At 47.7% G+C, this 14113-nt stretch overlaps 1 protein-coding gene across 1 annotated transcript in view; it reads left to right on the forward strand.

The window, feature by feature from the left end:
* The window catches only part of DHX34 (DExH-box helicase 34), a 47779-nt gene that overhangs the window by 18545 nt on the left and 15121 nt on the right, over window positions 1-14113 (forward strand). The window contains exons 11-13 of the mRNA XM_044306015.1: window positions 74-247; window positions 1489-1600; window positions 4533-4642. Coding sequence (XP_044161950.1) covers window positions 74-247; window positions 1489-1600; window positions 4533-4642 — 396 coding nt within the window. The remainder of the gene's footprint in view (window positions 1-73; window positions 248-1488; window positions 1601-4532; window positions 4643-14113) is intronic.

The raw sequence follows: 14113 nt of genomic DNA on the forward strand, positions 1-14113 counted from the left end.
TCTTACCCGAGTTGTGTGGCTGCAGATCACTGAGGGGGGGGGTCATCAATATATTAACACCGTGTTTTTGCAGGATGTTAAGTTTAAACTCCGTCACAATGTCAATGAGTTACGAGAAGCGTCTGGTGCAGGGGAGGAGCTCTCGACAAAACAGCTGTCCTTGCTGAAACTTATTGTGTGCCATGGCCTGTACCCGCAGCTGGCACTTCCCGACAACTTCAACAGCTGCCGCAAAGATTCTGATCAGGTCGGTTCTTTTAGAAGTGAAGGTAACCTTTGTAACACCTCCGCCTCCTCTATGCATGCAGGCTTTCTCACTGACCACCTTCAGATATAACTGTGACCTATTCTTAGGATGGAGCATTAATGTTTCTGAGCCCTGGTACATCCACTGATCACTGACATAGTGATATCCCTTGCACTACAGTTCAGCCCTGGTTCTGCTCCATTTATGGGAAAAGGCTACAGCAGTAAAGCCATACAGCTCAGTTTAATATAGTTAAAATGCTGTGCCGCTCCACTAAGTGCTGCGTCCTCTTCCTTCAGATCCTAAGAATCCATAACACGTTAATGCTCTTTTCCATTCCAATGTATCGGGATCTATAACGTGGCCATAATTGAGCACAATTCACATGAGTGGGGCTGAGCTGCAATACCGCACACTGCCACATGCACTCAGACAGTGCTGTGTTGGGTACTAAAGCTAAAGGCAGTATGTTAGCAGTTTTCACAATGCAAAACTGCTGACAGCACCAGTTAAGGGGGGGGGGGGGGGGTCTAGGAGGGCAGGAAAACATACCTGTTGAGAGCTTTAATAAAAACTCAGCAAAAGATGTGTTTGTTCTGCTCTCTCCGGCCCTGCTTACCACTGTCAGCAGTTTTGCAAGGTGAAAACTGCAGACCACCTCGCTTTTAACGCCACCAATGTCGGATAGGTGCGGGTCCCACCTCCGGAACCTGCATCTATCTCCAGAATGGGGCTCCAAAAGTGAACGAGAGCGCACCACACATGCGCAGCGTGCTCACCGTTGACTTCTGTGGGAGGTCTGAAAATAGGCGAGCAAGCGCGGCTATTTTCGGAAGTCCCATAGGAATGAATGGAGAGCGGCCGCCGCTCCATTCCCTTCTATAGGACTGCCGGAAAAAGCCGAGCTTAGCGCTCCCGTAGAAATGAATGGAGGGAGGCCATGTACAATACGCTCTTGTTCACTTTGGGGGGACCGTTCTAGACATCGGTGCAGATCCTTGCGATATGCCACCAATGTCTGAGGTGAAATAACCCCTTTAAGGTGCTCCTGGTCTTCAGGCAAAACTTTTTGTGCAGTTTAAGGGTCAGTAGGGGGCCTTGAAGAACATACAGTCATTAAAAATACAGGTGTCATAACTACGGTTTGTTCAGTTTAAAATCCTACGATAGCGATTGTCATTTGAAGGTCATTTTGACATGTGCGTTCGGCTTATTATTACTATTCTTTTTACTTTTTGCAGGTTTTTCACACAAGGACTAAGCAGGGTATTGTCCTACACCCAACCTCCGTCTTCTCTAGTACTCCTGAGCTGCTTCAAGTAGAGAGCGATAGAGAAGAGGCTGCTCCAAGTGGTAATTGTTCACATTCTGTACAATTTTATACATGTCCTACACCAAGTAACTGTGAGAGCCGAAGAATATTGTAGGTCACACTGACAGAAAGAGCAAAAGAGAAGATATGGAAGGAGGGACTGACCAGGAAACATCTTGTGCGCAGAGATCGAGATAATTGGGATGTAGGAAAGAGAGACAGAGGAGCTAATGACCAGGTTAGGGCTGTGCTGTGACTATGTCCCCAACTCAAATATTTCTCTATAGGTGAAACGTTGTGTGACGGTCTCATGAGTCCTAACATGGAGGGAAGACGGAGGAATTTATTATTCCCATTTTGCCAAAAATCTGGCAGAAAAAAGTCCCAAAATGTTGGGACTTTACACTGCTCTCAGCACTTTTGAAAAGTGGGTGGGAAAATGAGTGTGGCCAGCTATGTTAATTAGGCGTACTCCAGATTAATCAGCTCAGATTTTTTTTAAAATTGTTAAAATAAAAAAAAAGACGCAATCTGGGTACTTTCACACTTGCGGCAAAGTGATCCGGCAGGCAAAATGTATGCCAACTGAAGGTATTTGTAAGATTGATCAGGATCCTGATCAGTCTGAAAAATGCCTGATCAGTCTGAAAAATGCATTGAAATGCCAGATCCGGCATTTCTTTTTTTCGGTCTGCGCATGCAGGATGGATCCGGCATTCCGGTATTTTGAATGCTGGATCCGGCACTAATACATTGGAAAAAAATGACGGATCATTCAGGCAAGTCTTCCGTTTTTTTTGGCCAGAGATGCTAAGGTTAAGGCTACATCTAGACAACGACATTTGTCGCGCAACATTTTGTTGCACTAATGTCGCGCGACAATTTTTGTAATGGCAGTCTATGGTGTTGCATTGCAACATACTGCAACGCAACAGTCGCAGAAAATCCATTCGAGATGTGACGGACCATGTGATGACCGGAGTGACGTCACCACAGGTCCTTTTCCTGCACACAGCAAAAAAGAAGACATAAGAGATGCCGGCTGCGCAATCAAGTGGATTAAGGTGAGTTTAATTATTTTTATATTTTTTTTAACCCCTCCAGCGCTATTGTACTATGCATTCTGTATTCAGAATGCTATTATTTTCCCTTATAACCATGTTATAAGGGAAAATAATAATGATCGGGTCTCCATCCCGATCGTCTCCTAGCAACCGTGCGTGAAAATCGCACCGCATCCGCACTTGCTTGCGGATGCTTGCGATTTTCACGCAACCCCATTCACTTCTATGGGGCCTGCGTTGCGTGGAAAACGCTGAATATAGAACATGCTGCGATTTTCACGCAACGCACAAGTGATGCGTGAAAATCACTGCTCGTGTGCACAGCCCCATAGAAATGAATGGGTCAGGATTCAGTGCGGGTGCAATGTGTTCAACTCACGCATCGCACCCGCGCGGAATACTCGCCCGTGTGAAAGGGGCCTTAATCTTTTTCCTGATCAGTCAAAAAGACTGAACTGAAGACATCCTGATGCATCCTGAACGGATTGCTCTCCATTCAGAATGCATTAGGATAAAACTGATCAGTTCTTTTCCGGATTTGAGCCCCTAGGACAGAACTTAGTGCCGGAAAAAAAAAACGCAAGTGTGAAAGTACTCTTACTCCAGTAGTTGGCATAAAAAAATCGAGTAACATCTCTAGACAAAAGTGTGAGGTTTAAAGATGCACCAAATTTATCTAACAATGTGCAATGTTTTATAAATTCGGCGCAAATTACAGCAACTCCAACTCAAGAAAAACTGAGTTGAAAAATTCTCCTCATTCTAACTTTCTCCCATTGGTATTGACTGTAACCAAAAAAATGGTGTGACAATATCAATGTTATTGATGATGTACAAATTGGGGCATAAAGAGGTTTGTTCATTTATCTGAAGGAGTGGAAATTATTCTTGAGGCCTGGTCCAGCCCTGTAGATCAAGAAACTTTATGCATCTAGGATGCCGATGTAGCCAATTTGGGGGGGGGGGGGGGGGAGGGTAATGGGTATCCTTTATAAGGACTGGGGTAGACGTTTTATCGTGTTCTAAGATGCATGCGCTTCTCCATCTTGACATCTAGGTGCAAAGAAACGTTATAACGTATGAATTGTTAAAGAGGACCTTTCACCTATTCTGACATATTAATACTTTGCACCGTAGGGCATGTTTACTAGATGCGGTATTGCTCATTTTTTTCTGATCCTCTGCTCCGTTGTGCCGCTGTGCCCCCCGTTCTGTTTTGGCGCCCTGTATGCTGCTCAGTAGCATTGGTACAGGGAGGAGGAGACGGCAGCTTTTCTCTGAGGCGTCTCCTTCTCCCCGCAGACCGAGTCACAGCCAGGGAGAAGGGGAGCTGTTTTCTCTCAATGTAATAAAGTGTGATCAAAAAGTCACACACACTCCAAAATAGTATCAACAAAAACTACAAAAAATGAGACCCCACACAGCTCAGTAGATATAACTAATAAGATTAAAAAAAAGTTAGGGGGGTCAGAATATGGTGATGTAAAATTTTTTGAATTTTTTTTTTTTTACACTATTTAGACATAAAAACCTATACATATGTGGTATTGTTGTAATCTTACTGACCCAGAAAATAAAGGGCACAGGTCAGTTTTGCCACAAAGGGAATGCCGTGGGAACAAAACCCGACAAACGCTGGAGGAATTGCATATTTTTTTTCCAAATCCATCCCATTTGGATGATTTTTTTTTTTTACCCCTTCCCACTACATTGTATTCCACAATTAATGGTGGCATTAGAAAGTACTACTTGTCCACAAAAAATAAGCCCTCATACAGCTATGTGAAGGCAAATCTAAAAAAAAGTTATGGCTTAAGGAAGATAGGGGAAGAAAAATGAAAACGCAAAAAAAAAAAAGAAAAAACCTAAGGGGTATCATAAGAGTTAAGTATTTGTTTTCTTCCTGTAGAGCCCAGGAAGAAGGGACGCAGCAGAAAGCACCAAATAGTGGGTTTTGTCTCACTTCTGGAGACAAACAAACCCTATCTATTGAACTGTGTGAGATTACCAGCTCTGCAGGTGAGTCCTACTGATTACAGAATGCTCTTACCTTGTGTTTCCATGGTAACAGACTACAAACAAGCACTGGGCAGTCTGGTCCTGTTGTCGTACTCCCTTCTATCTGTCCCTTATTTGTTACTAACCTTACAAATGTATGTCAGCAAGAAGTAGAGGACGGACAGAAGAGCGCATGACTGCAATATCACTCTACAAAGGTGCCGGTTGTTACCGTGGAGGTGAATGCAAAGCTCTGCAATGCAAAACAAACAATATTGGGGTGCATTCACACGACTGTATCCATTTTGTGGAGTACAGATGCCGTCCGTGTGCATCCCTCACCTTTCGCAGGCCCCTTTGAAAAAAATGCCTATTCTGCAAAAGAGACAAAAATAAGGACATGTCCTGTAAATTTGTGGAGCAGCTGCACGGATGTGGACATCACATGGATGATATCTGTGTGCTGTACGCATTTTTTGCAGCCACATAGAAATGACTCGGTCCGCTTGCCATCCACCAAAAATGCGGATCGGACGCAGATCGGAAATATGGTCATGTGAATGCACCTTTAGGCCTCCTGCATTCACATTTCCCCCCGTTTACTGGCCGTTTTTTGCGTTCAGTATGCAGTCCGTATACGGAACCATTCATTTCAATGGTTCTGCAAAAAAAACGGAATGTACTCCGTATTCCGTTTCCGTATTTCCGTTTTTTCATTCAGTTTAAAGATAGAACATGTCCTATTATTGCCCGCAAATCACGTTCCGTGGTTCCATTCAAGTCAATGGGTCCGCAAAAAAAGGAACACATACGGAAATGCATCCGTATGTCTTTCGTTTCTGTTCCGTTTTTTGCAGAACCATCTATTGAAAATGTTATGCCCAGCCCAATTTTATCTATGTAATTACTGTATACTGTATATGCCATACGGAAAAACGGAAACAAAAAACGGAACAACGGATCTGTGAAAAACGGACCGCAAAACACTGAAAAAGCCATACGGTCGTGTGCAGGAGGCCTTAGTCAGCACTTCCTACTAAATACATGAGCAGGGGTATTTTATGCTGCGCCTGCAATATAAAAGCAAACACAAGATGCAACGGCACTCTGCAAACATTAAAGGGGTCGTCTCACTTCAGCAAATGGCATTTATCATGTAGACAAAGTTAAAAAGGTTTTCCAAGATTTCTATACTGATGACTAGAGATGGCCTTGTGGTTCGCCCAGCTGTCGTTTCGCGCCGAACTTTGTGCTTTCGTGATTTGTCAAACATGCGAACATATAGCGATGTCCGCCGGCGCCATATTCTTTTGCAATGTGCCGAACTTTGACCCATGACACATCCATCAGGTGGTACAGGAAAGCCAATTGAGACGTTTCAGCACATGAACGTACCTCCTACCCTATCAAAGAACCCGATCTGGCCGCCATTTTACATTCAGTCTTTTGCCAGTGTAGGGAGAGGTTGCTGTGTGGAGCAGGGACAGACTGTTAGGGAAACCAAACGCTAGCTAGTAGGGCCACAAAAGTCATAGGTGTGATATACAGGTCATTCTCAAAAAATTAGCATATTGTGATAAAGTTCATTATTTTCTGTAATGTACTGATAAACATTAGACTTTCATATATTTTAGATTCATTACTGTCATGGAACCATGAACCAGACGTACAACAAGAGATAAGTGGAAATAAGAAGGCTTTATTGAAAATCAAGCTGTAAGCAAAAGTCCAAACGGATGGCTAAACCGAAGCAGGGTCTTGCGTAGACAGAGGTCAGGAACCAGAAGGGTAGTCAGACGAAGCCTGGATCAGGAACCAGCAGGGTAGTCAGACGAAGCCAGGATCAGGAACCAACGGGGTAGTCAGACGAAGCCAGGATCAGGAACCAACGGGGTAGTCAGACGAGGCCAGGATCAGGAACCAGAAGCAGCAGCAGTCTTAGAAGCATGTGAACACAGGAGGACCAAGCAAGGAACTGAAGCCACAGACCTCCTATATATATGAGCTAGGCATCCAGCTCCTCCCAGTGGGAAGGAGAAGCCGCAGGGTGGGAGGCTACAAGAAACCCAGAAACCAAGATGGCCGCCAGCACATGTCAAACGAAGGAGAACAGTAAGAAGGTAAGACCATGACAGTACCTCCCCCTCAAGGGCCCCTCCTCCGCGGAGTAAGGAACGGTTTCTGAGGGAAGCGTGCGTGGAAGGCTCGGAGCAAAGCAGGAGCATGGACATCTGCGGAGGGAACCCAGGAACGCTCCTCTGGACCATAACCACGCCAATGGACCAAAAACTGCAACCGACCGCGGACCAGGCGTGAGTCCAGGATATTGCTCACCTCATATTCCTCACGATTGCCCACTTGGACCGGACGGGGCCGAGGAACCGAGGAAGTGAAACGATTACACACCAATGGCTTCAACAGGGAGACATGAAACACGTTGGAGATCCGCATGCCAGGAGGAAGCGCAAGGGCATAGGCTACCGGGTTTACCCTGCGAAGCACTCGGAAGGGACCAACAAAGCGAGGCGCCAGCTTGGGAGTGGGCACTCGAAGGTTGAGGTTGCGGGTGGACAACCATACACTGTCTCCGACCTGGTAGGAAGGAGCGGGCGCTCGTCTGCGATCAGCCTGGAGTCTCTGGCGCTGCGCAGAGACCTCAAGGGACCTCTGGATCTGTACCCAAGAAGCACGTAGGACGGAAAGGTGATCCTCCACAGCCGGAATATCCTGGGGAGAGAATACCTCCGGTAACACGGCAGGTTGGAACCCATAATTGGCCATGAAGGGAGACGTCCCAGAGGAAGCGTTCACCGCCGTGTTCCTGGCAAACTCAGCCCAAGGCAGGAGGTCAACCCAATTGTCTTGGTGATCGGAGACATAGCAACGAAGGAATTGCTCCAAGGCCTGATTGGATCGTTCTGCGGCCCCATTGGACTGAGGGTGGTAGGCCGAGGAGAAAGAGAGATTAATCCCCAACTGGGAGCAAAAGGCGCGCCAGAACCTGGACACAAACTGACTCCCCCGATCCGACACAATCTCCTTGGGCAAACCGTGCAACCGGAAGACCTCCCTGGCGAAAATCGTGGCCAACTCTTGTGCAGAGGGTAACTTCTTGAGAGGAACACAGTGGCACATTTTGGAAAACCGATCCACAATCATGAGAATGACCGTATGGCCTCGGGATGCAGGGAGGTCCACAATGAAATCCATCCCCAGGTGTGACCATGGGCGCTCCCCGGTGGCTATGGGTTGCAAAAGGCCCAACGGAAGGTGCCGAGGGGACTTACTCTGGGCACAAACGGAGCATGCCGCTACATATGCGGCGATGTCGGAACGTAGAGAAGGCCACCAGAACAGACGTGAAACAGCCCAGGACAGCTGATTCTTTCCAGGATGCCCCGCGGCCTTGGAGTTATGGTAGGTTCGCAACAACCGAGTGCGCAACTCCTCAGGCACAAAACACCTGCCGTTGGGTCTCCCAGAGGGAGCACCAGATTGAGCCGCCAAAATCTGCTCACCCAGGGGAGAGGTCAGGCTGGTGCGAATGGCGGCCAGGATCTGATTCGGAGGTATGACCGAAGTCGGAATCGACTCCTCCCCGGACAGCTCGGAGTACTGCCGTGATAAGGCATCCGCTCTGATGTTCTTGGAACCGGGTAGGTAGGAGACCACGTAATTAAAACGTGACAAGAACAGAGCCCATCTGGCCTGACGTGGTGTCAATCTCTTGGCCTCAGAAAGGTAGGTCAGATTCTTGTGGTCCGTCAGGATGAGAACCGGAACCACCGAACCCTCGAGCAAGTGCCTCCATTCTTTAAGGGCCTGCACGATGGCCAATAACTCCCTGTCACCAATCTGATAGTTGCACTCCGCGGAAGACAGTTTCCGGGAGTAAAACCCACAAGGAAGCAGAGGACCCTCTGGTGTTCTACGCTGAGAAGGAAGGGCGCCTACTCCCGTCTCAGACGCGTCCACCTCGAGGACAAAGGGCAACCCAGGGTTGGGATGCGACAGAATCTGAGCCGACACAAAGGCGGACTTTAGAGCCTCAAAAGCTCGGATGGCCTCGAGCGGCCAGACCTGGAAATTACTGCCCTTCCTGGTCAGATCCGTGAGAGGCTTGGCTAGCATAGAAAAGTCCCTGATGAACTTCCGATAATAATTGGCGAAGCCCAAAAAGCGCTGCAGGGCACGGAGACCACTGGGCTGGGGCCACTGTAAGACAGCCGAAACCTTCTCAGGATCCATGGAGAACCCCTCAGCGGAAATGATGTAACCTAAGAAGGTTACCTGGGATCGGTGAAATTCGCATTTCTCAAGCTTACCGAACAGCCTGTTCTCTCGTAACCGTTGCAACACTCGTCTGACATCCATAATGTGGGCCTCCATGGATTCAGAATATACCAAGATGTCATCCAAATAGACCACCACACACTGCTGCAACAGGTCACGGAAAACATCGTTGATGAATTCCTGGAAGACTGCGGGCGCATTGCACAACCCAAAGGGCATAACCAAGGATTCATAATGACCGGTCCTGGTGTTAAACGCGGTCTTCCACTCATCGCCCGCCTTGATCCTTACCAGGTTATATGCCGCCCTCAGGTCGAGTTTGGTAAAGACCGTGGCCCCTTTGAGGCGATCGAACAGCTCGGAAATCAAGGGTATCGGGTAAGCGTTCTTGATCGTGATGCGATTGAGACCCCTGTAATCGATGCAAGGCCTCAACTCACTGCCCTTCTTTTTCACAAAGAAAAATCCAGCCCCTGCCGGGGACGAGGATTTGCGAATGTGTCCGCGTGAAAGCGCCTCCCTCACGTACTCCTCCATGGCCTCATTCTCCGCTACCGACAGTGGATAGACTTTGCCACGAGGAGGAACGGCACCAGATTGTAACTCTATGGCACAATCGTATGGGCGGTGCGGAGGTAGGGCAACCGCGCGCACCTTATCGAATACATCCCGGTACTCTTCGTATTCAGGAGGCAACAGAGAGTCCGAGGAAGTACACAGCAACTTGACAGGCCCATGGATGCAACTAGCCCCACACTGCGGTGACCACGAGAGGATCTCGGCCGATCTCCAATCGAAAGTCGGATTATGCTTCTGGAGCCAGGGGTACCCCAAGACCACCGAGTAGTGTGGAGACGAAATCACCTGGAGACAGACCGACTCTCTGTGAACGGCACCAATGGCTATCCCCACTGGAAGGGTCTCATGAGTCACGTGTGGCGGCAGAAGGGGTCTGCCGTCTATCGCCTCAAGAGCCAGTGGGGAACCTCGAGGCTGCAGAGGAATGGAATTGGCGGCAGCGAACACACTATCAATGAACAAACCACCAGCACCAGAGTCCACCAACGCCTGGGTCGTCACCGAGCCCCCGACCCAGGAGAGGACACCAGTGATCAGTGGTTTGTCAACACGGGAAACCGGGGACGAGGAGACTCCACCCAAGATCTGCCCCCGACAGGATCTCAGGTGCGAGCGTTTCCCGGACGGTTCGGACATGCCAACCGAAAATGTCCACCGAGACCACAGTACATGCATCGGCCCTCGCGTCTCCGGAGTACCCTCTCCCCCTCGGACAGGCGAGCAAACCCCAGCTGCATGGGTTCACCCCCAGACAAGTCATCCCCAGGAGGCGTGGGAGGAGAGGGAGGCACGGGTGGGACAGCAAACGTAGGCGCCAATCTGTTAGAAGACCTCCGCAGACTCTCCTTAAAGGAAGGTCTCTCCCTGAGTCTGGTGTCAATCAAAATCAGGAAAGAAATAAGAGACTCGAGCTCCACTGGTAGGTCCTTAGCTGCAACCTCATCCTTCAAGGCATCCGAGAGACCATGAGAGAAAGCAGCGACCAGAGCCTCATTATTCCAGCCCACCTCTGCTGCCAGGGTACGAAACTCAATGGCGTATTCAGCTACGGATCGTGAACCCTGTCTGATGGACATAAGGAGCTTCGCAGCAGAGGCAGCACGAGCCGGCACATCGAATACCTTCCGAAGAGAAGCAACAAAACCGGAAAACTCGGCAACCACCGGATTGTTGTTCTCCCATAAAGGGCTGGCCCAGGCCAAGGCCTTGTCCGAGAGCAGCGAGATCAAGAAGCCCACCTTTGATCTCTCAGTAGGAAAGGCATGTGGCAGCAACTCGAAATAAATGCCCACCTGGTTAAGGAAACCTCGGCACTGAGTTGGCTCTCCCCCAAAGCGCTGTGGAAGGGGGGCAGAACCGGTCATACCCCGAGACACCGCAGGCGCAGCGACAGGTGTCGGGGTAGACTCTGGCGCAACAACCGGAGCGGCAGTAGGAGCGGGCCCAGGAGCGACAACCGACCCATCGGCAACGGAAGCGAAATGAGCCGTGCGTTCAAGCAGGGTTTGCAACGCCACAGCGAACCGACCCAACAGGTGATCCTGCTGATCAAGTCTGGCAACCAGCGTAGGTAGCGAGGATGCCCTGTACCGTCAGAATTCATGGCTTGGTCCTAATGTCATGGAACCATGAACCAGACGTACAACTAGAGATGAGTGGAAATAAGAAGGCTTTATTGCAAATCAAGCCGTAAGGCAAAAGTCCAAACGGATGGCTAAACCGAAGCAGGGTCTTGCGAAGCCAGAGGTCAGGAACCAGCAGGGTAGTCAGACGAAGCCTGGATCAGGAACCAGCAGGGTAGTCAGACGAAGCCTGGATCAGGAACCAGCGGGGTAGTCAGACGAAGCCAGGATCAGGAACCAACGGGGTAGTCAGACGAAGCCAGGATCAGGAACCAACGGGGTAGTCAGACGAGGCCAGGATCAGGAACCAGAAGCAGCAGCAGTCTTAGAAGCATGTGAACACAGGAGGACCAAGCAAGGAACTGAAGCCACAGACCTCCTATATATATGAGCTAGGCATCCAGCTCCTCCCAGTGGGAAGGAGAAGCCGCAGGGTGGGAGGCTACAAGAAACCCAGAAACCAAGATGGCCGCCAGCACATGTCAAACGAAGGAGAACAGTAAGAAGGTAAGACCATGACAATTACACACCAACTGAAGTAGTTCAAGCCTTTTATTGTTTTAATATTGATGATTTTGGCATACAGCTCATGAAAACCCAAATTTCCTATCTCAAAAAATTAGCATATTTCATCCGACCAATAAAATAAGTGTTTTTAATACAAAAAAAGTCAACCTTCAAATAATTATGTTCAGTTATGCACTCAATACTTGGTCGGGAATCCTTTTGCAGAAATGACTGCTTCAATGCGGCGTGGCATGGAGGCAATCAGCCTGTGGCACTGCTGAGGTGTTATGGAGGCCCAGGAGGCTTCAATGCGGCGTGGCATGGAGGCAATCAGCCTGTGGCACTGCTGAGGTGTTATGGAGGCCCAGGATGCTTCGATAGCGGCCTTAAGCTCATCCAGAGTGTTGGGTCTTGCGTCTCTCAACTTTCTCTTCCCAATATCCCACAGATTCTCTATGGGGTTCAGGTCAGGAGAGTTGGCAGGCCAATTGAGCACAGTAATACCATGGTCAGTAAACCATTTACCAGTGGTTTTGGCACTGTGAGCAGGTGCCAAGTCGTGCTGAAAAATGAAATCTTCATCTCCATAAAGGTTTTCAGCAGATGGAAGCATAAAGTGCTCCAAAATCTCCTGATAGCTAGCTGCATTGACCCTGCCCTTGATAAAACACAGTGGACCAACACCAGCAGCTGACATGGCACCCCAGACCATCACTGACTGTGGGTACTTGACACTGGACTTCAGGCATTTTGGCATTTCCCTCTCCCCAGTCTTCCTCCAGACTCTGGCACCTTGATTTCCGAATGACATGCAACAGTCCAGTGCTGCTTCTCTGTAGCCCAGGTCAGGCGCTTCTGCCACTGTTTCTGGTTCAAAAGTGGCTTGACCTGGGGAATGCGGCACCTGTAGCCCATTTCCTGCACACGCCTGTACACTGTGGCTCTGGATGTTTCTACTCCAGACTCAGTCCACTGCTTCCGCAGGTCCCCCAAGGTCTGGAATCGGTCCTTCTCCACAATCTTCCTCAGGGTCCGGTCACCTCTTCTCGTTGTGCAGCGTTTTCTGCCACACTTTTTCCTTCCCACAGACTTCCCACTGAGGTGCCTTGATACAGCACTCTGGGAACAGCCTATTCATTCAGAAATTTCTTTCTGTGTCTTACCCTCTTGCTTGAGGGTGTCAATGATGGCCTTCTGGACAGCAGTCAGGTCGGCAGTCTTACCCATGATTGCGGTTTTGAGTAATGAACCAGGCTGGGAGTTTTTAAAAGCCTCAGGAATCTTTTGCAGGTGTTTAGAGTTAATTAGTTGATTCAGATGATTAGGTTAATAGCTCGTTTAGAGAACCTTTTCATGATATGCTAATTTTTTGAGATAGGAATTTTGGGTTTTTATGAGCTGTATGCCAAAATCATCAATATTAAAACAATAAAAGGCTTGAACTACTTCAGTTGGTGTGTAATGAATCTAAAATATATGAAAGTCTAATGTTTATCAGTACATTACAGAAAATAATGAACTTTATCACAATATGCTAATTTTTTTAGAAGGACCTGTATACTTATAATATACCTTCTAACATAGAAAGTATATTATAGTGCATTTGTATTGCATAGCAGTTGTGTGCGGTTCTGCTGCGATACTGCAGCTATACAGAGGGACAAGCGTTTTTGGAACAACTATTTGCAACGGGTGTGATATACCTGTTGCCCCCCAAAAAACTAATTGAGGGGTGTGATATACCTTCTTCCACAAAATAATGATTGAGGGCTGCGATATACCTGTTGCCCCAAATAAACAGGGTTGTGTTATATAACGGTTGTGGCAAAAAAAACAATTGAGGGGTGTAATATTAAGGAGACGCTACCAAGAACTTTATCCTAGGTAGGGTGTGAGTATTGGAAATATATAGTGGCTCACCCCTCCTGCTAATATAGATTGGTGCTCTCACTAAGTTGTGGTTCACCCAAACCACATATGAAATATAGGTAATTAAAAATAGAGGTATAGTGGGCACTCAAATATCCGGATCTATGCAGTGGGTACAACAAATTTATTAAGATAGACCAAATTATCAATCTACTACATATAATAAAATAAAATAAAATAAAATAAAATATAACTTGCAGAATGTTCCCAAGTGTATGACAGTACAGGTTTAAAAGTCATAAGATATTCCTAAAAATAAATAATGATATAACAATATAATACTCCTAAAGGTTATTAATATATATTCACATTCATAAAAGTCCCTTTAAGATCTTCCGCACTAGTTTGTGCGATTGATAATATTAAGTTTTGGCAATGTTCTATCCGCATATGAATCTGTAGGTCTCGCTTCTATGGAAGATTATAGTGGTGGTTATTCAGGGGTTAGTACTATGCAGTATATTAGTTTGATTTAACTCACTGCTTGATGTTCGTTAGTTTCTCTAACTTTCGTGGCGTCCCACTACTGGTTAGGTCACTCACCCCTCTTCTTATAAGCTGT

Source organism: Bufo gargarizans, chromosome 9 (genome assembly GCF_014858855.1).
Source record: "Bufo gargarizans isolate SCDJY-AF-19 chromosome 9, ASM1485885v1, whole genome shotgun sequence".
Classification (NCBI taxonomy): Eukaryota; Metazoa; Chordata; class Amphibia; order Anura; family Bufonidae; genus Bufo; species Bufo gargarizans.